This window comes from Barbatula barbatula, assembly GCF_947034865.1.
Source record: "Barbatula barbatula genome assembly, chromosome: 8".
Classification (NCBI taxonomy): domain Eukaryota; kingdom Metazoa; phylum Chordata; class Actinopteri; order Cypriniformes; family Nemacheilidae; genus Barbatula; species Barbatula barbatula.
The window spans coordinates 21,107,583-21,130,405 of record NC_136771.1 but is presented as its reverse complement, the minus strand read 5'-3'; the positions used below and the strand labels follow the sequence as shown (position 1 = coordinate 21,130,405).

The window sequence follows — 22,823 nt, the reverse complement described above, 5'->3', positions numbered from 1 at the left end:
TCTCTCTCTCTCTCATGTACACTCTGAGCAAAAGGTTGTGAACAACACCCAGACCATTTTCTAAAGCCGGTGCATACGAAACCTCTCCGATAAGGGAGGGTGTCTTCTTTCAAAACAGCTTTTAGCACTCATTTCTTGGAATTGCCTCTCCTGTTCTCTCTCTCTCTCTCTCTCTCTCTCTCTCTCTCCCTCTCTCTCTCTCTCTCTCTCTCTTGTTCAGTCATTTCCCCGCTGTGCTTTGATGTGTCAAGAGCTCCCCCTACTGCTGGCAAACAATCCTGTGAGTTCACCTCACCCTTGTTAACTGGATTCAAATGAGTTATGAATTATTCGTCAATTATTTATTGACTCATTTCCATGATGTTTATCCGGAGTTTATTAAGGGAAGCTGCCCTAATACACCCTTGTCAAAATCCATCGCTTCCCATTTAAAGTCCCTCTAAAGCCAATCATTACAGAAAGAAGTCCCCTCATACAAATCATTGCTTAACAGATCGGCTGAAATAAATGACACTTGCTCTGGTTAGTTGCGAGGTTAGTCTGCGATGTGCGGGACCGTACTGACTACAGGACGACGTTTACAGGCTTATGGACCGATGGTCCTAAAAGCGAGTGCATATTTGGTACCCCAGTGGTTCTTGACTCTGAGATTTGACTGCGAGCATGCATGTGACAGATTTGAAAAGGCATTCAGATAACAGCACGTTATTCATAGTTCTGAATGGACGTATTATGCTAGCTTGAGAGAAAGGAGCCGTATGCGTCTCTCTGTAGTCGGCCGCCTCTTTCCTCGGCAGACTGTTAATCCTATTTGGTCTGTGCAGTGAAAATGACTGTCAATAGTTTAAGCTGATAAGAGAAAGAGGCAACGGGTTTAACTGGAGACCTCTTAACACAGTCTCTCCACAAAGCAGGGATGGAGTACTTTCATTCTCCCGCTTTTTCTCCCCATTTTCTTTCTCTCCCTCTCTCCACATCTCTCGCTTACCGTCTAATTCCTCACCCGCTCTGAATCATTCCAGGGTTGAGCGTTGGAAAGAAGCTCAGGACGAAAAATCGTGTTTTTGTAAGTCATTTTATTCACTTCTCCCTTAACGCTCGTACACTCACACCCACAGAAAGGCAGTGAAGAGAGGCAGTGGCTTGGAGATGAATGCATTGCTTTTGATAAGGTCACACTGTATTCTGAAGAGTTCTTTAAAACAGAAATAGCGCATATATGTTTTATCTCAAAAGCTTTGGTTAAAGAGATGTAGGTCAGTAGAAAAGCTGAAGACTTGTACTTACAGTATCTAAGGTACTAATGTTAAATGCAAACTAACAGAATATAAATAAAAGTTAGCTGTAATTCGGTCGCCTATACAACACGCTGCGATTCAGACTCCCCTTTTAGACAAGAACTGATATTGAATCAAGATATGCATAATAAATATGGAGCTCTAAGCAGAATATATAGTTATAAATCATAAACACATTTATGATTTAAATAAGCAAATGTATGATGCTAAGTAAGCTATGCTGCCTTTTAATTTCCACTGAAACACTTATGTAACTTATACGGTTAATTCTGTCATCATTTGCTCACCTTCTTGTCATTTCAATAAATGAAATGAAAGTTTAAACAGAAATATTGTTTCAGAAAAAAAGTTGCTAACCGAACTGCGACGGCACTCATACTTCTATTGCATGCACACCAAACCAATGCAAGTAAATGGGTGCCATTGCGGTTCGGCTAACAACTTTCTTCAAAATATCTTCTTTTGTGTTCTGCAGAAGTCATACAGGTTTGAAATGACATTAAATGCTGACAGAATTTTAATTTTGGTGTAAACGTTCACTTTAAACTTTTGGACTCCATGCCTGTAGGAGTGTAAATAAGTTAAATATTCCATGTTAAAATACCAGTTCACATTTTTACTTTAATAAGAATATATCAAACATAAAAAATGCAAAACAGATGCCCTTTCACTAGTGGTCTCAGACTTGGGAACTGTATCTAACAGTTATTTTTATGTTCCAGGTTTTGAAAAGACACATGTAAAAGTCTGCCTTACTGTGCTTAATGTTACTTTGCTCTGCCATCAGTGTAGACGATAATCGTTCAAGGCACGTCTCAATCCTCTGGATGTTCTGTGAAGTACAGAACACAATTGTGCAGCGGGTTGAGTTGGAAAGCATTGATCTTGAATCTGACCCTTGCTGGAGGACATGGTTAGAATTTCCATTTGAGAAAATGGTACGATGTTGAGATACAGAGGTACTTTATACAGCTGGGACTTATACTGGTTGGCGATTTTTACTTACTAAGGTTATTGTTGCGGGGATGAATTCTCATTCTGATAGAATTATCACTCGGTTTAAGAATAGGACGTTGGACAACTCAACATATCAACATAAGATTTTCACAAACTAGTATCTTGCAAGATCCAAAAAGTGAGAACGTTGTCATTCATTCAGCCTCATGTCACTCCAGACACGCTACCAAAACATAGTAGAATTTAAGAACCAGTCAAAGATAAAACAAGTACTCCATGTTCTGAAGTCATGTTTGTTTTACGAGGAACGAAATTTAAGCAACCATTTAATGAATATTGCAAACTTTTTATCAAATTGTCAATGACAGGTGGTCAGATGTTGTTTTCAGTCAGGTGGTCAGATGCTGTTTTCAGTCAGTGGTCTCAAATGGCACCGTTTTCTCAATTCAACATTTTTGAAATGGGTCAACATCCACTTTCATTGCATGGAAAAACTGATCAAACATTTTGCTTGAAATCTCCTTATGTGTTCCACTAGAAAAAACACACAGAACATTACAGGTGAGTAAACCACGGACCTAGTATTTTTCTCTCTCCCTGGCAGTAATAGAAGCATTTTAGAGGACCTAAGCAGGACCACCGAGGGGTCGTTGTTTGAGAGCGATTTTTGTCCTTGTGAAGTGGGAGCGATTGAAGTATAGAACCTCTAATAGAGACCAGGAGTGCCTGAGGGACCACAGACTAGCCGGCGAAATACAACACCCGAGAGAACACAGAGCCTGAATCTCTCACACGTGCATTCCAAAAACAACTCCACCCCTCAATAAATAACAGTAAAGGAAATGTTTGCTCATCTTAGGAGTGTGTATTTGGAGAAGTCACACACCCTTAAGGCTAGAAAAAATGAAGGGAACGTAAAAATAGCAGTGGAAAACTGAATATTATAACTAGTGATTGAAAGAACGGTGGAGAGAGGTTAAGAACAAAAGGAAGAGAGAGAGAGAGAGAGAGAGAGAGAGAAAGTGGGATATTATGTTATCATTAAGCTCAAATGTAGTCTCATAGGGCCTTAGTTAACGGCTGTGTGTCTGCGCTCAGAGTGTGTGTGATCATTTGAGACAACACCTCTTCATTTCTATATTCCCCATACACTACCTCATTACTGTATCTCAGCCATCAGACCAACACTTAATTACCGCTCCCTCCGCAGCTCTACGCTTCTGCGCAAAGGCTTCCACAGAGCAATAATACTCGCTTTAATTCTGGGGGGTTTTTTTGGAGCGCAATGGTCATGTCTGCTGAAGCACCTTGACAAGAAAATGCATTATCTAAATTCCCATCAGACCCTTTAGTGTGTTCCTCGGGTTTCTGTTGGGTGGATGTAACTACTTAGCAAGTACTTACTGGGAAATGACATCGACGGTCGATTGTGAAAACGTAATTGTTAAAGGGACAGTTCACCCAAAAATGAAAATTGTGTCATTGTTTGCTCACTTGTTATGCTAAACATAAAAGGAAATATTTGGAAGAATGTTTGTAGCCGAACAGTTTTATGGCACTATTGACTAAGAACTATTACTATTGTTTGGTTTTCCACATTCTTCAAAATATCTTATTTTGTGTTCCATAGAACAATGACATTTATATAGATTTGGAATAAATGGAGAGGTGCATAAGTTGTTTTTTGACACCGTTGACTACATTTATCAGAACATTTTCAACAATTTGACTCCCACAAGTAGCCAAACACACACACACACACACACACACTCAGGGGAATCCTGCACTTTAAAGGAGAGAAAGGGCTGCTGAGCACGAGACAAATCTGCTTCTCTGGTCTTTGTCCAGGTGGGATGATCCACGCTCGGGCTAAACTGTCCTTGGGAGCTGTGCCACATTTCACATCAGCAAGCCTGGCAGCGCTGGCAGCTTTCCGCATGGGCGGCACTTTGAAAAGTCTGCGACAAGAGGAGAACAGGAAATGCAAAGACGGGACAAAAAATAAAAAAGATAGCATGAAATGAGATCAAGCTTTCCTGTTTGTCTGAGCGCTCGGGAAGCGGAGGCTAATTAAGAGATGGATAACCGAGATTAGAAAGACAGCGGAGTGAAAGAAAAATACCATTGCGAATGGATTCAATATGGATTAGATACCAACACAGCAGGACGGGCTCTGCATTCACACAGATACAAAAAAACAAAGCCTCTTAGTACATTTTCGCTTTCCATGTCCATGAAATTATAGTTTACGCAATTACGGTTGGAAAATATTCTAATACTTTACAATTTTGATGAAATTTTTATCCAAAGCAATTTACAGAGGGTAAACTGAATTGAATAGTTACCCTGAAGCAACTGTCTTTCTCAAGGAGCAATGGGTATATAGCATAATTATGATCTTAATAACAAAAATTCCGGGGAGGCTAAACACCCCGTAGAATATTAACAATCATATTACAATGCATTGGGGTTACATAGATTCACGCATCTACCAGAACAAGTTGGAAGATACATTAAAAGCCATTATAGGTTATTCGATTCCACCACATGAATAATAGATACTGTACATGAAAACAACCATGTTACATAGAGTATTGAATAACGTTCAAAGGCCACCTGTGGTTAATACATTAAATGAAAGATAAAGCTAAAAATGCAAATCCTGCATCAGGAGTTGAGTGTGAACTTGACCTTACGCATGCAGAATGCATCCGTTGGGCTTCTGGCACATTTGCAACCACCTCAACATTGCATTCAAGGCATACCATTTTTTAGACTGTATGCATCTTCTCTGGAAATCGAATCTAAGACATTTGCTCTGCTAACGCAATGATCAACCATTGAGGTACAGAAAAGCTTTGGTGTAATTTAGTTCATAGTCACAGTTCATAGCCACCACTGACTACCAGTAGGAAAATTGTTTTATAAATCAGTGTGTTCTGTTGAACACCAAATAAGTTTTTTTGAAGAATGTAGGAAAGCAAACAGTTCAGTTCTTTTGACTACCAATGTTATTTTTCCTCCTATGGTAATCAATGTTGGCCAAAACGTTTAGGTTACATGCAAACACAGCTTCGGAGAAACTCGAGGGTGAGTAAATGATGACAGAATTGTCATTTTTAGGTAAACTGTGCCTTTAAGTGGAGAATGAGGCTTGGCACTATTGCGATAGCGGCCACTCTAAAAAGACTCGTCTTGTTGGTTTATTGACCAAAATGAACATGGGATTGGTCACTAGCAATACTTGAACCCCTTGTCATTTTATACAGAGAAAGTTGGCAATAAGGTATAAATCCATAATGAAGGAGCACCGGGCAGTGCAACAAGAAGCAATCACACACGTCTTATCTATCCGGACACGACTAAATCTCTCAGAGGTTGCCCACTGTCAAGAAGCAGGCTATTTGTTCTCTAATTCATATTGTGGGTTGCGTGAGGGGTTTAATTCAGGTGGGATTAAAATCACAAAGTATGTCCGTGAGACATGCATTCACTGGACCACCTCAGGGAAAACTAGTCCCATCTGAATAGGGTTCTGAAAACTTCCATATGTAGATTCACACCCGTGCCCGTTCACATACATTTTAATAAGCGCAGACTATAAATTGTTTCATCAGAGTGTTTAAAATGGCAAGCTTGACAGAGAGTTACTAAGGCAAACTACTATTGTGCATTACTCGCACTACTGTACTAAATCATATGCATTTACATATTTCAATATTCACTTATATTAGGTTAGGTTGGAGAGTTGAGAGAGAGACAGCTGTCTTGCACGCTTGTGTACCCGACTCTCTCGTCCAAACACATTTTTGAAACAAACACAAAAATGAAAAAACAAAAAGCAAAATGTGAATCTGTTTGTGGAAGCGCTGATGACTGTTGACATTATGAAAAGGTTGATTGAAAGTGATGTCGTGGTAAAAAAGGGTAATAGCAGGAAATCCAAATAAAGGTAATTAACCATCTGCATCAATAACGGAAACATCTCACCTAGAGGCCAATTACAAACACAATCCACAACTACTACAGAAACAACACCATAATCATGACAAATGCTCATGCGAGACCGTGTGTCCTACGGCGGAGAATTCCCACCAAACTGCTTGCGACATCGATGTACGCATGCAAACGCCTTGGTCTTATATAGGAAGCTCGAAACAGATTGTCGGGTCACTGCGTGTTTATCTGCCTCCACTTAACAACCTACACCATCCACCAGCCCTAAGCAACCTTCATACTCCACCGCAGAGAATAAACACACGCAAAAGCACAAACAGGTTCCCACACAGACTTATGCAGACGGCATCGAGCGTTTCCCCCAAGCGGCGAGCAAAAATCCTTCTACCCACACATACACACACCCGAACGCTGCCAAAAGCCTCGCAGAGATTTTGGCACAGATGCAGCGCCACGAAACACTTCCATAAATGAATTCTGTCAAGACGCGCACACAGACACATGCTCGCCAAGCGGCCCAGGCATTTGCTAATTTGTTGGCATGGCGAAGCTTCTTCAAGTAGCCTCTCAGGAGAAGTTCTTGTTTGCTAACAGCAAGGCAACAAAGCGTTGACAGATATGACTCCGGCCTGCTGCGCTTAAACTCGTTTCGCAGCCTCGTGCGGCGATTTTTAACAAAGCCTCGGTCGGTACGCATCACGTCGCAAACCTGATCAAGCTTGTTTAGGCTGCAGCTGTGATGCTCGAGTACTGAAACCCTATCGTAAATGAAACAGTTAACAATTTGAATGAGTCGTGTAGAGGATGTTTTAAAAAGGAACAGACCTGTCGAAGAGACAAATCACAAATGAGATCTCTCAATTGGTTTTCCAAGGTTAGATGAGAAGCAAATGGAGCCGAGAGCTCAGCAATGTCACCAAATGTGACATGATTGTCTGTAATAGTTTTAAAAATGCCATCACTGATCTTGCATTTCATCAAATCAAATTGGTCAAAACTGATCTGTTATTTAATTTATCTCAGCGATGTCTTCCAAAGCTCCTACGATGTCAACAGATGTCTCATTGGATTTAATTTTTAATGACTTGTAGGAGAAACATCTGATATGAAGTTAATATTTAAATGAAACATAACTGGGAACTTGCAGAAAGACTAAAGTCGTTAAATTTTAATTTATTACAATGTACACAAAGTACACTTACCAACTTGTGGCATGTTCAAATTATCTTAACAAAAAAGAAAAATACAACTCTTCCTCAACAATTTCACAAAGAGTCCCATTTAAACACCAAATCATTTCAAACTTTGTCCTTGATTTTACAAGCTTTAGGAAAACAGCTAATAAGTTGGTATGGGTATTTTACTCTATTTTCTCGTGACGTAAATTGCCATCTTTGCTAAATTCAGCAATTGAGACTTCTGACAATGTCTTTTCACATTTTTAAATCCACAGATACTAAAAACTAAAAATACATTTCCATACTCTCAAATAAATGTTTTAGCCACCCACAATCCACACATTTATGTCTCTTTTAATAAACAAAAAGGGCAACCATCAGTACTGTCAGAAGTAATTACAGAAATAAAAGCATTGGTTGCAATAGCACCATGCAGCACCCTCCATTGTAAATGACTTAAACTGCAATAAATTGTCTGGCCACTAGAGACTGGCTCCAAAACAGAGCAGAATCTTATTGAGCCCCATGTTAAAATGGCCAACTTTATAGTGGAGAAAAACTTGTTTACCGCCTGGAAAAAAAAAAGATTGAATATTTTTATAACTAATCTGTTTGAATTATATAAAGCAGGGGTCCCCAAACTTTTTTATGCAAGGGCCACGTAATTCTCCCTGACTTTAATGGGGGGCCGGGTCGGTTTGCAACAGAAAATTAAATGGGCCGGAGGTACTACTCAAATTATTGTGGAGATTTAAATATGATTTGAAATGTATTTATTATGCCTCCTAATGGTAGAATCGTTTATTTTGTTCGCCCGTCAGCTGTTCGATCGCAATGGTACGTTATGTTGAGCATACCATTCTGTTGGTATGTGAATTTAACAAATAATTAGGCTATGTTAATAACTTAGGGAAATTTTAGCTTGAAAGCCAATATTTATTATCAAATAAAGACATGATATAAGTGAAACCATATATTTAAACAAAGAAAATGTGATATGTCTCAGGCATTGTTCAGAGGGCGGTCCAAATCTGTGGGCGGGCCACATTCGGCCCGCAGGCCGTAGTTTGGGACCCCTAATATAAAGCCTTAAAATTCTGCATAATTAAGGGCGTGGCCACTTCAGTGACAAGTAGTTTCACAGTTCCACCCACATCCCACGTTATTATGCAGGAGTGACACGTGGCGACGCGCTGCCAAGATGGCTACGACCGGCTCCGCCTACTTTACTTCAAGGTTGCTCTTCACAAACCTACAGGTGACGACACTGACACTACGTCCATGTTTGATACGTCCATGGATTTGACCCAGAGTCTGTCGTCCAAAATTCACGCAGATAACGCGTTATGGCCAATCAGAAGTTGTCTCCGCCCCTCTCTCTTAGAACACTTTGGATCCAAACATCAAAAAGTAAGAGATTCAATCTCAGGCAGGAAAATTCTTAATCTATACTTCCTTCTGCACCACTCTCGCCACATCCATCTAACTTTCCTACGAGCAAACACACACGGAAAAGATTAAAATGTAATCACTTATATAACCCTCGCTGCAAGACGAGAAAAAACACCACACACAATACTACTGCCACACACACGTAAATCTCTTAATCTAAGCACACATGATAAAGCCTCTATTCTTCGTAAAAGATTGTTTACGTTTCAATTTGAAAATACATTTTGACTTGGCTCAAAAATACTCTAATACCCTGGAGCATCATAGCGCTGACTGTTCAATGAAAGGCAACACGATCTAAAAATCCAATCCTGCATGTTTGAAACTAAACGGCCTTTCAGAAACGTGAGGCGAGTGTGTGATGTGTTGCCGTCTGCACCGGTCAGAGTGAATTAAATGCGATTGATCATCGTCTGTGAATGGTTTTAACAGCCAAAATGTGATGGATGTGGATCATGCAACACTAGAGGAGAACACAACTAGAGGACAATCTTAAAATGGTCAGACTTTTAGATTTTTTTTAAATGAAAGTCTTCAGTCATGCGTCTTAGATTTCGATATGAGCATTATTCAAAATTATCATTAAAGACTGGATCTGAGTTATGCCATCCACATACATTTATAGCTTTTACTGTAGTACTTTATATCTGGTTTTTATTTCTCCTAAAACTTAGGAGATCAATATTTGGCCACGTTAATACTTTATTGTGAAAAACAGAAAGAAATCTTACAGAAACAAAAAATATTGAGATGCACGCTTATTGAGAATTAATATTGAAATATTGAGAATTATGTCGGCCACGATAACTGACACTATCCGGTCTGTTTTTCTCTAGACTAATTTCCCCCACTGGTCGCACTGGTGCGACCCACTTTCTCAATTGGTCTCACCAATTTACAATTTGGTTGCAACCTTTTATTATAGTAATCATAATGACCTTGCATTATGACCTCAGTTGATTCATCGTTCTGTTAATTTGTTACTCTGTCTTTTAAAACACAAAATAATTACACACCAAAATAATTGCAAAGAAACGTTGTATTCGTTATTTTATACAGTTGTTATTATTTACTTTTATATTTAAGTTATATATTGGCTATGAAATGATCTGACACAAATACGTGTTGTATGTAACCAGCTCTCATCCTTTCTTACCCCAAACAAACCTCCTGGACAGCAACCAGTCTGGTTTCAAGAGCTGCCATTCCACTGAGACGGCGCTCCTCTCTGTCATCGAAGTCCTGAGACTGAAAAGAGCCACCTCTAACTTATCTTTTCTTATCCTACTGGATCTATTTGCCGCCTTTGACACCATTAACCACCACATCCTCCTGTCGACTCTCAAGGCTGGTGTCTCTGGAATGGTCCTCATGTAGGTCATTAAGAGTATCCGGTGAGGTCTCTGAGTCCCAACATCTCGAAACAGGGGTGCCTCAGGGCTCAGTGCTTGGTCTATTACTATTTTCTGCATACATGACATCCCTAGGCTCTGTCATTTAGAAACATTGCTTTTCCTATCTGCTATGCGGATGATACACAACCTGTGCTCTGCAAACGTACGTAATTTTGTGGTGCAATCGTATGAATGAAAGTGAAATGAGAAATAAACAAGGAGATGACCCAAAAAAGAGCTTCCATGAGAAAGAGGTCATGGAGGTTAGATAGAAGAACAAGGGAAAAATTGGGCAGAAAAAGAGAGTATGACACAAATGGCTGCTTTGAAGGTAGAAGCAGGAGATGACACAGGGCAAAAGACACAGTGTTAAGTTTTAATGACGGGGGAAAGAGTGGAAGAGAAGGCGAGGCAGCAAATAAGACAGCAAAAAAAGAGATGAAAGATATAAGGGTCATTGAGATATTGCAAAGAGGATTACCGAACTGCATAAATTAGAGTGAAAGAGTGCACTAATGATAAAGAAAGAGATCAGAAATGGACGAGGAGGAGGAGAAAGAAGAGAGAGAGGCCAGGTAAGAAGTGAACAGGTTAAGACTCTTTGTAAGCCTGCAGTGCCCTCTACAGATAAAAAATGTAAATGCCGTACCAAAAGAATCCAGCAGCTTGGTGCCTCTCTATCCAAAAATAATAAAATAATAGATCTTAGGCATTTTCTACTTTACAGGAAGGCTGTTTTTAATGTGATTTTAAAACAATCCCTGAGAGATTTCACCGCCCTGCGGTTGCATTTCACACGATTCCAGAGCCACTTTAGCATGGACTGATATCTTTTATAAAAGCTTCACGGCCCCACACAAAATGTTTTTGGAATCATCCGTGAACAATGCCAAACACATGACACGACGTGCGGTTATTTCCACGCAGCTAACATTCACTGAGCTCGTTTAGCAGATCAAAAGAACAAAATAAATTGAAATGTCAGCCAGTATACAAGTTAGTTTAGCTCGAGATTGTCAAACAAACGTCAAACAAATGAACCATCCGGATTAATCAAAAACTCTAATCCTGCCTGAGGGCCTGTTGGCGGACGTACGCGCATCAGTTTCCGTATTGCATTTGGCCTCGAGCAAGGAAATGGCAAAAACATAACTGTCTGATTTTGCCAATAAAAAGGCTTGTCATTCATAGATCGATGCTCCAGCTTCACAGTGTAGAAAGTAATGAAGTGTGCACGCGCGTGTGTCCTCACGCCCAGTCAATTACAACATCCTTGAGAAAAGGACAAGGACTTAAATAGTGACACATAAGACGGAACTGCGCACACACGCACGCTCAAACACATTCACGGCAGTCTCGTATAGAAGCTCGGCTGTTATTGCCAGCAGCAACAGCAGTATTGATTTCCACCGAGAGGAATGGAGACGGTGACATGGGGAGAAGGAGAAAACACGTGCGCAAGAAACTTTTGATTGGCATGTAAAGGATAAAGTGAGCTGCTTATAATGCAAAGGCTGTAGACTAGAGAAACCTGAGTTAACCAGTGTGGACAGTGTAAAACATACAAACAGAGAGAGAGAGAGAGAGAGAGAGAGAGAGAGAGAGTCATTAAGTGTGTGCCCAGTAGGTTGAAGATGGAGGTCATCTTCAACCCTTCGTGATCCACTGTCGTTTTATCCGGATGACCAGATCGCCCCTGTGCTTTCTTTCATCCGACTCTGAAAACGACAAGAACAGAAAGGAAGACTGCAAAAAGAAGGGAAGCAGATGGAAGACCTTCCTTTGTCTGGTGGGCGAGAGACAGCGAGATTGAGAATCTACGAGCATAGACCCATTTTTAGAAGGAACAGTCAAAACATCGAACCGCAGGTGAACTTACTCTCCACAGCCTGCTTAGCTTCCAGAGGTGATCTTATACGATCTTGGTTTAGTAAAAATGTTCAGAAGCGTTTCAGGAACCACTCCAAATCATAACAGGGTGGTCTTAGAAACCGAATACAGAGTCGACGAATCTCAATGGAGCTGAATGCAGATTTGTTGAACGCGACACTTAAGGCTTAAGAATTGTACATGCTGGAGTACATCTCTCCTTTTTTCATTCTCTCTCTTCTTTACCCTGCCAACAGAACATTTTTAAGTGTCTAAATTAAGATACAATATAGCTCATATCTTGAGGAATCCTTGATCTTTTGAGATTAAAGGCTCTATGAAAACATACTGATATTTTCATAACTTAAAAAATGATTCTCTAGATCAAAAAAGCCAGTGAAACTAAGCTACAAAAAATGCCTGAAGGGCCGCTTACACAAAAAATGAAAACTAATAATATATCTTATTGAAAGCTTGTGAACTGCTAGCGTCATTTTAAATGGACTTTTATTGGCTGTACAGGTTTCGTCTCATCGGCTAGAACAAAAAAATACTCTTAAAGTGATCGTTCTGCTAGTCTTTTACATTTAGAACATACTGTATGGCTGTTCAACGATTATTAGCATCCAAAATAACTTCTGTTTACATGATAATGTCTGTGCAATATGCTTGTTTATTTTGTATTTATAAACACATACATGTATATGTTTTTTGCATGTATATATTTATATATGTATGTATTGTATTTAAACATACATTTTTTATTTTTCTTAAATATGTACATGAGTATGTGATTTTGTATAAAAACAAAATTCATATGCACAGTCATATTATTTAAAAACAAACTTTTATTCTGGATGCGATAATCGTTGAACAGTCCTATTTGAACATCTTTAAAACTTGATCGTTTTTATATCGTTCGTGGTGTGACGGCGTTTTTACTTTATGATCTATTGAAAATGTTATCATGTGACCCCAGATTAATATTCGGTGTCCTAGAACGTCCTGCCGTCACAGTGAGGTAAACAAAATATTATGGTATTATTACTCCTGAACACATCAAAAGTGGAAAAGTGGAAAAACATCTCACTGTTAACAGCAATGGCAAAAAAAGCTTAATATTGTTTATTTGTTGGTCCCAAAATTGTTTTGAAACTTTCTGCCATATATTGGGCTGGACAGCAAAAGTGCAGCGCAGTTACTCACATGTCACATGAAAAGAGAATCAAGGTTCTATAAGAGTCTTGAACACACAACTGCGATACTGAACGGAAAACCAAACCATGCTGGTTGTTAGCGATAAAACACTTCATATGATCAACTTCAGAAAAAAAATGAATGCCAGTTCATAATATGTCTCTTCGCAGGAACACAAGGCAACCTTTGGTACTGTAAAAAGCCAGTAACAGATATCAATACCACCGTAATTATTGTTAATGCATTAGTATGGTACCATATTCAAGAACAAAACATTGTACTACAGTGCAATGGCAGAGATTCGATTCGTTTTGAAGTTTAAAAATAACCCTGTATCGGTCCTTTAGAGTCTCTCTGAAATTCAGAGTTAACTAACAACCTCTCCTTTCTCTTTTCAGCATAATCTGACAGCTTTCCTGTCAACCGTGTCAGAAGAACGGAATTAGAGATGAAAGAGAACAGGAACGGAGGGACCGTGAAAGGAAAAAAGAATGGAGGGGTCGACAAACAGGTCATGTCCCAACTATTATCCTGCCACTGGCGTTAGCCATTAGCGTAGCAGTGACAGTGAAGACCTCAGGGGGATCGATTTTGAGGAGATTCACTGCGGGTATGAGTTTCACCATAATCTTCACCGTGCATAATTTCAACCTCAGTGTATCCTATAGGTTAAAAATGAGGTAATTAAAGTGAGAACATGACAAAAATCGGAATCTGTTCAGCATATGGCACCACGAGAACGCTCACACAGTCCAGAGACGTTCCCTGCTCACTGCCCTGAGCTGTGATGTCAAAGGCAGCTGACCGGACAAAATACAGTCCGTTTTACACAGCACTTCAAAACGCAAATGAGCCATTTGCAAAACATATAATATTGTGAAATAAATTGAAATACTGATTCAGCCTCCGAATGGGTAAAAACGCTATTGAAAAGCATGATGCTGCAGTTATGGCCTCTTCATAACTTAAACGTTTATGAGAGCAACAACAAAGACAGCAACAGCTAAACCGTTCGTGAAATTGACTTTTCAAAGAAAACAAACATCTGAAAAATTGTTCTTGCTTTCTTGAATGCTCTGAAATGTTAGTCTGTCGAAACAACTGGATATTTGGAAACCTGTTCGGAAAAAGTCACGATTTTCCCAAATTCAACTCATGCTGCTTCCATCGGCACAGAAATTACAATTCACCTTTACAATACATGAAATAACTCAATCCAAACTCCATTGACACCATGCATTGCAATTCCATCTTCAACTGAGTTTATTTTCCTGTTTTCACCCTTTTTATAGATTTATTTTCCTATTCCCTTGTCTTGCTATAACAAATTATGCTTTAGGTAACCTAATGTGGTATAATTCATCATCCCCCTCACTGTTCTTATAAATCTGCCTCCATCTTGCCTATATGCTTCATTAAACCTCATAAACTGCACGCGCAGTGGAATCCAAAGAGAAATTAGTTTTAGAGATTATGGCCTACCTGAACAGACATGTCTGAATGCAATACATTTGCAAAACCGACCATATATATTTATCTGTTCATCTTTTCTTTGTTCATCAAAACAAAGCACGTATCGTTTGTTTCCGATCTATTGTATTTCTATACTGTATGCCCAGGCAGGGACTTAATGCATAATGCTAAATTAGGGTACAATTTAACCAAATAAAAAAGCAGTTTTATTACGAATTAAACAAATATTGTGCGTAAACTCTAAATGAGGATGTTGTTTTAAATGAATCAGGTGAAAGACAGGGTGGGGCTTCAAATAATTTTTCAAGGATTTGTCTTGCCAACGGCCACATACAGGCACATTAGCCAATTAATACTTTCCCTTCTTGAGTTTTGGTTTATGTCTTCACCCACTGGTTTCTGATATTGCCTTGATAAATTGTTTTAATTTTGAGATGTTATAGAACTGATGAAATAATATAAAGACTGCTTTTGAAGACAACTGTTTGCCCAGTTGTCTTTAATCTTTGAATAATACCATATCTCATCTCTATAGTATCATTACAGCCTGATAGCATATTTCCATCCTTTTGCCACTGTTTTAGTCATAAAAAGGTCCATTTGAAGGTACTGACTGCTCCTTTATCACTGCTTTCTGAGCCATTATGAAATAATTATTCCTGTGCCACTGCTGAATCTGAATACCATTAGTGTATGATTTTATTTTCTATTTTGAGAAATGTCAATGTATTTTAGTGTACGTTATGCTTTCACATATCTTGAATTGCCGTATATGTAGTTCCCTGGTATATTTGCCAGAGTAAGCCATTTAAAAGAAGAATAGTAGCTTATCTCTCTTTGTTGTGCAACATTGGACTGATTATTCTTTATCAACACAAAAGCCTGTTCTTTTTATAAGCCTGTTTATAATAAAAAGTGTATAGTTATGCATATCATGATTAAATATATTGTGTATTTTGTATAAATTGTGTATTGCGAGATTAACCCCATCCAAAAAAGTCTTAAAGTGGGGACCCCCATGGATGGGAGATGGAGATGGTAGATAGAGATAGATATTGGAGATGGGGATGGGGATGGTAGATGGAGATAGATATTGGAGATGGGGATGGGGGATGGGAGATGGAGATAGGGATGGAGATGGGGGATGGAGATGGAGATGGAGATGGAGATGGAGATGGAGATGGAGACGGAGACGGAGACGGAGATGCTTGGTCCCTCGAGACCGCTTGCAGATTGACAGGAAGAAAGTGCGCAAGACCCTCTCGTTGACACCCGATGCGTGTCATTTTGTACAGCAGTGCGGAGGATTGCCCAACAATCCTTGTTTTATATTTTCAAATTGCTGGGATCTTCACTTATTCAATCCAATTATAATATAATATTAACTAATAAATGAACATGTGATGACGTGTATTTAAAAGATGCACTTTTAGCAAGTAAAACAAACGATCCACCTGAGATTTATTTTGTGTCTATGCAACGCTGTGTCGACCCGCTAGATGGCGATCTAACTCCGCCCATCAGATCCGTTCATCCCATGACCTTGCTTGTGGTTCGCGGCTGTGTTTTGTAGCGAGCGTCGCTTGAGATCACACGCCGGCTGGTTCCATCGATACACACGGTAACTGACCGACAAGAGGAACGGTATTTGACGCCAATCTGGTGAGTGATAAAAGGGCTACGTTAAGCCACGCTTACCTGTCATATAACTACTGTACGGTGCATGCGCTTTCCGTTTCTGCCGTATGTCCGGGGCAGCGCAAGTTAGTAAGACTGCGTCACCAAAGCAGCCTACTCAAACGCAATATATCGTAATGTTATGAATCATAACGTTTCTGTAGATCAATAGGTTCACGTTGCGTTAGCAAAGCAGAGATCGCGGGGTCGATCCCAGTGAATTGCGTATTTATATCGATGTTTAGCGTCTGACTCGTGCTGTAATATCGGTACTATTATACGCAACGTGTTCAATGTGCTCACTTGTTGAACTTAACATTAGTTTATCCTTAAAGATGAGCGATAAAGATGATATCGGTAACTGTTACTATGAAAAATACCGCACATGTCAGATACCGCTACAAATAGTTAAACGTAAAAATTGGTGATGTGCCAATAGATATGTTCACCTATGGCGATCATTATAATATAATATTATATCTCCACAAATCGGTAATCTTTCCCACGACCTCTCCCCCAGCTGTCCTGGGTTTTATCACACAGATGGCTTCAGGTCACTGGGGGTCAGACAGCAGGGATCTGTTGGATCTCATGAACGAAGACCCGGTGTCTTGATCTCAAGCATAAAGTCGAATCCCCCTTGAGATACATTTTGATGTATCAGTGCTGTTATCCCAGTACTGTACACTTTTACTCGTTCTGTTTGTGTTGTCGATGAAGCTATTTTTGATCTGTGACTTTTTAAAGTGACCTCCGGCTTTAAGTTGAAGGACACGCAAAGCAGAGAGGGATGGAGGGATTGGCATTGCTGTGATATCCCTACAAGATGATCCCATCTGTATCAGTAGAACATTGTAAAATGCCTAGGTCAACAGTTTCTGTTGGACCCATCTGCAAAGCTCTTACACAAAAGAGTGAACAAATATTGTTTACAAAAGAAAAGGTGGTGGTAGTACTGTGGTGTTGTTATGGGGCCGTAGTGATGTGATGTATACTGTGGTACAGAGTGATAACAATGGTAAGGTACCACTGTATAGAAGATGGTGCTCCAGGTTCACTACTTTTGTAGTTGTTTGTGACAACTGAAAAAATACATTCTTAAAATTGCACTGACAAAAATGAAGTATACTATAGATCATTTCACAAGACATAAACAACAATGGTCCAGAACCACTTCCCGTTTTATTTATTTTCCTTTCTTAATCTTTAATGTGTTTGTTTAACATTTTGATTCAGTTCTGAATCTTCTGTCGGTTGTATTTTGTTGTTTCGTTTGTGTAGTGTTAAAAAACGGAAACAGGAAGCGCTCTGGCGTCGTTTACGTCTTGCGTAATGGTCTGTAGACATGTTCCATGGCTTTAGAGGTTTACTCATATATTTGACGTTTCTAAAATTCTATGATATCTTTGTTTCTTTTCTTAAAAAAAAACAGTTGCTCTACCATAGTAAATACCTAAACGCATGGTAATATTTGGCAGCTCTTTTCTGTAGAGGATTGTATAGAGGTTTTGTATTAACATGGCTAACGTAAGACAATCACGTGACAAACATAGTAAATTGTGTTATTGGGACTTATAAACCAGTTACTCAACCAGTCAGAAGTTGACAAAAATGTATATTAAGAATCTTAAAATCTAAAGTAGAAGAAGTAGTAGAAAAGAATCTGTGCAAAGGGTGGCTACATTGAGGATGCAAAAATATATCAGTAAAAACTTTACTGAAAAAATTCTAAAGCAAATATTGTGTATGGAGGAGGGGGATTCATTTAAAATCGGCAAGTGAGCGTTTGGACCCTTGCAGAGTTTCCTCTATGACAAGTTAAACACAGAGTTCTCAGTTAAAAAAATTACACCATATGTGTAGAAATTGTTATCGGTGTTACCTTGTTCCTTCCTATAAAGTTGCATGTTCATAGTTTGGCTACATCACGTGTGGATGGTTACATTGTGTGTGCACCATGTAAACAACTTGTGCACTCACTGTGTGTGAGTCCGTATGGTCTCCTGACGTCTCAAGCCTGTAATCTAAGTCTGACAGAAGCTGTTTAACACACAGCCAGTGGTGCATTTCTGTTTGAAAACACACGAACACAACTTCAAGATTGGAGGTTGTTGGTGAGATACAACCACTTTTCCTCTTAATGAAATGTGTAGAATTATAGTTGGTGTTTACTTTCTAATATTTCGTGAACCGCTATTCACCTGTGGAGCTTGGGTTATTGATTTTGTATAGTGACTTACTATGTGTTACAAATCCGATGTCCCATGTATAGACTTTGTATAGGTTTTATGATAAAAACTGCATAAGGCTATTTTGGGTTTATGGTTATGTCATAATTCATAAAGACATGTTTTTAGTAGGACCCTGGTACAGGTATCAGATGGATCTTAGTCACTGTCTTGCTGAAACTTTGTATCTTCGGAACAACTTGTTTTCAGGAAATGGAAAACATACTATATTTTTCGAATAATTTAATACAATTTATTATAAATACTATTACATGCATACTGTAGTTAATTTAGTTTGTATTGTTTTGCTGCATTCATGTTCCTAGAAGCAAAGAAGCAAACAAAGTCTATTTTGTGATTACATTTTTATTTGTACTAAAGAAGATCTGAAATAGTTATTTGGACTATATTGTGATGGAAAGTAGTGGATAAGTGGATGATAAAAGTGTACTGTACCCAATTCCAAGTGGCGTTATGGAAGAATATTTTCTGGGTCTTTCCAACAAAGATATTATACTTATTGCAGATTGTGGAATCACCTTCAAATTTGACAGGATGCTTGATTTATTACTAGAAGTAAAAATGCACATATTCAATGTTTTTCTTCAAAACTTTAAACAATGCTTAACACCTGTTTAATGTTTATTCACTCAGCGAAATGCATTATGTACATAAAAGCCATAACTAGTGCCTATCTGAATACAGTTTCCCTTTTTTCCTTGAATATGATTAATTTCATCATCTACAGAACCGAGAAGCAACCGAGTTAGCAGCCAATGAAGAGTTAATCAGGGATGTTCAGTTGATTAAGGCCAACATGATCTTACCAGTGACCTACAGACCACAGAGGAGTTTTGTGTAACCCACCGGCACATTCTTTTGAATGGAAAAAGTCTACACCTGTGAATATGTACGGCACTGAGACTTTTAAATCAATGGAGCTATTACATGCATGAACGCCTTTCGGTTCAAAGTGAAGAGTGTTTTTCGCTGTCGGCTCGTGTTTGACTGCTGCTGCATGGTGCTCGGTGTAGCCATATGTCTGCTGCCCTAGGGCGGCAGGTGTGACACTGTGGGCGTAGCTTCTAATAGAGATGTTGCCATGGTTGCTGTACTGTTGGCTGCTAGCAGACGTTTTTCATACAGGATACGATTGAATAAGGTAGTTATCCACACTAGCGTCTTTCAAAACCTTGTTCTGTGGAATACAAACAAAGATATTTGAGAAATGTCCATGCAGTGATGTTTATGTACCAACATTATTCAAAATATCTTCTTTTGTGTTCTGCAGAAGAAACTCAGTCAGGAATGACAGGAGATTGTGTCAAAAATGAAAGAAATGTCATTTTTGGTTGAACTTTGTCTCTAAATGGCAATATTTGGAGATGTGCCTGGGTTTGATTTATACAGTATATAGTCCAAAATGTATCAAATTGATGTTTCCATCTACACTTTTATTCATTTCACATTTTGACCTTTGTGGCTATATTGCTGGTAGATTGTGGAACGATCCTAATATAGCAACATTTTCTTTTCTTGTAGTGTTTTCCATGGGCAGCAGCACTAGTAGTTTGTATAGTGCCCTGGCTAAGACCATCAGCAGCCCTGCTCTCTCTCAGCCGTGTGACTCTGGGTACAATCCAAATAGCGACCTGGATTTGCATCAGGACCCGGTGGACCCTTTGGAGCTGCTGCGGGAATGTAAAGAGGTTCTGAGAAACCGGCCAGCGCGACTGCACAGAACCTTCGTTCAGACCGGGCATGGGGACTCGAAGCAGATGCAGATCAGAGTCATGCAGTGGAATGTACTTGCACAAGGTGTAAAGCTGACTGTACATTCACATTTATAAAGAACGATAAAAACACCATATGATTCATATTTTACGTTATATCCAAGTGTACGTTTGACATGTAATTGGATCATTTTTATGCTAGAAAGTATATGAAGAAGTTTGATATCCTCTTTTCTCACTGGCAGATAATGCACTTAGTGTATTCTTTAAAGGGCAAAAAATTTAATTCGGTCATCATTTATTCGCCTTCATGTCCATTGTACGATTTCCATCTTCTGCAGAGCACAAAAGAAGATATTCTGAAGAACGTTGGTAACCAAACAACATTGGCCCCCATTGATTTTCATTGTATGGTCACAAAATCAAAGAGACATTTCTCAAAATATCCCCTTTTGTGTTCCAAAGAGTCGTATACAGGTTTTGAATGGCATCGGGGTAAATTAATGATGCAAGAATTTTTATTTTGGGGTAAATATCCATTTATTAAACACGCTCTCTCTTTGCAGCTCTCGGTGAAGGCATGGACAGTTTTGTGAAGTGCCCCCTGGATGCACTGATATGGCCTGAACGGAAGTATTTGATCCTAGAGGAGATCCTGACCTACAAACCTGACATCCTGTGTCTACAGGAGGTGGATCACTACTTTGACATGTTTCAGCCCATTCTGGCTAGTTTAGGCTACCAGAGCAGTTTCTGCCCCAAACCGTGGTCCCCGTGTCTGGATGTCGAGAACAACAATGGCCCTGATGGCTGTGCTTTGTTCTTCAACCACAAACGCTTCCAGTTGATAAACACTACGAATCTACGACTGTCTGCCATGATGCTTAAGACTAATCAGGTTGCGATCGTCGCTACACTGCGTTGCCAAGCAACGGGACGAGCGTTCTGTGTCGCGGTAACGCATCTGAAGGCACGGAGTGGGTGGGAGGTCCTACGCAGTGCGCAGGGGTCGGATCTCCTGCGGAACCTGAGGAACATTGCACAGAGTGGAGCCACTGAAGAAAACCCAGTCTCCGACATTCCTCTGATAGTATCTGGTGATTTTAATGCAGAGCCAACAGAGGACGTCTACAGGAATTTTGAAACATCTAGTCTCGGATTGGACAGCGCATACAAGCATCTGAGCACGGACGGAAAAACAGAGCCACCTTACACAACGTGGAAGATCCGCCCGAGCGGGGAGAGCTGCCACACGCTGGATTACGTGTGGTATTCACACAGTGCGTTTCATGTTCATGCAGTTCTGGACTTTCCTACAGCAGAACAGATCGGACCAAACAGGCTGCCTTCTTACAACTACCCATCAGATCACCTCTCGCTCGTCTGTGACTTATGCTTTAAGGATTTGAAACCTGTTTACTAATAAAATCTATAGTTTAGACTTGATAGTCGTTTCACAAGATGTTTAACAAGTTGCGACTTGGCAATGTTTCTACATGTTGCGTGTTGTTTCATGCATAATTCTTGATGCATTCTTTAAGGGACAGTTCACACAAAATAAACGTTCTGTCATTATTGATTTCTCCTCATATTAAATCCATCTTTTGTCAAATCTTGCAAAATTAAATTCAAGTAAAACAAATTAATCTACAGATATTATTGAACTTGTTGGTGAAGGTTATGTGCCTCAAACAAATGCATTGTTGTATTCCTTAATAAAAATATAGTTTGATAAAAAAGTAATGTTGTGTACATTCAAGCAATAGTAGTGTATTTTTGTCACTTAAATAATGTCATGCACCATTAATGAATCACTGTCTTTGTGAAATATGTCTATTGTGTAAAGTCGTTGACCATTTAGCAAGAATCCTTTAATTGTCCGTCACTTGAGCATTTCATCAGAGATGTAGATTTATGCTTCATCACCTATAAGCTTAACATTTTTCCAGGTAACCACACTGCTCCACGTATTACTACATGTACAGTCAAAATAGGACGATGCATTTATCCAGTACAAGTACCCTGCATTACACATATTATGCAATGAGAACTGTTTGGCTGATATAAATGTAACACTTTAAATAACTTAATTTAGGTGGAAAAGTATTTGGTCACTGTAGCAAACTGTAAGAATGCCTTAAGAAACTGGATTACACAAGTTATAAGTGGCAGTTATATTACATATTTTAGTTATAATTCATGAAAGTAAATGTGTAAGGTCTTGCATTTTAAAGCAACTGACATAATATTAAAGAATTTAGACTTTATACCCTTTATACTGGGGTTGGATCTAACCCAAATTATTATTGCTGATAGGTTTCAATAATTGCCTTGTTTATATATAAAAGGAAATGTTTGGCCTTCCGTTTATTTTTAGTGGGCATGCAATATAGCATAGCAATGTATCAAG

The 22,823-nt window shown here is 39.2% G+C and overlaps 1 protein-coding gene across 3 annotated transcripts; it reads left to right on the top strand.

The window, feature by feature from the left end:
* Positions 1 to 856: 856 nt before the first annotated feature.
* On the top strand, positions 857 to 22,327 carry noctb (nocturnin b). 3 transcript variants are annotated; one of them, XM_079462574.1, is made up of 4 exons: positions 857 to 1,066; positions 13,701 to 13,912; positions 20,223 to 20,498; positions 20,980 to 22,170. In XM_079462574.1, the coding sequence occupies exons 3-4, from the start codon at positions 20,231 to 20,233 to the stop codon at positions 21,834 to 21,836; spliced, it is 1,125 nt and encodes a 374-aa protein (XP_079318700.1). In that variant the 5' UTR covers positions 857 to 1,066; positions 13,701 to 13,912; positions 20,223 to 20,230; the 3' UTR covers positions 21,837 to 22,170. The 3 variants fall into 3 exon arrangements, with proteins under 3 accessions (XP_079318700.1, XP_079318699.1, XP_079318701.1); XM_079462573.1 differs by lacking the exons at positions 857 to 1,066; positions 13,701 to 13,912 and adding an exon at positions 16,265 to 16,437 and having other exon boundaries at positions 20,980 to 22,327; XM_079462575.1 differs by lacking the exons at positions 857 to 1,066; positions 13,701 to 13,912 and adding an exon at positions 18,465 to 18,566.
* Positions 22,328 to 22,823: the final 496 nt, after the last annotated feature.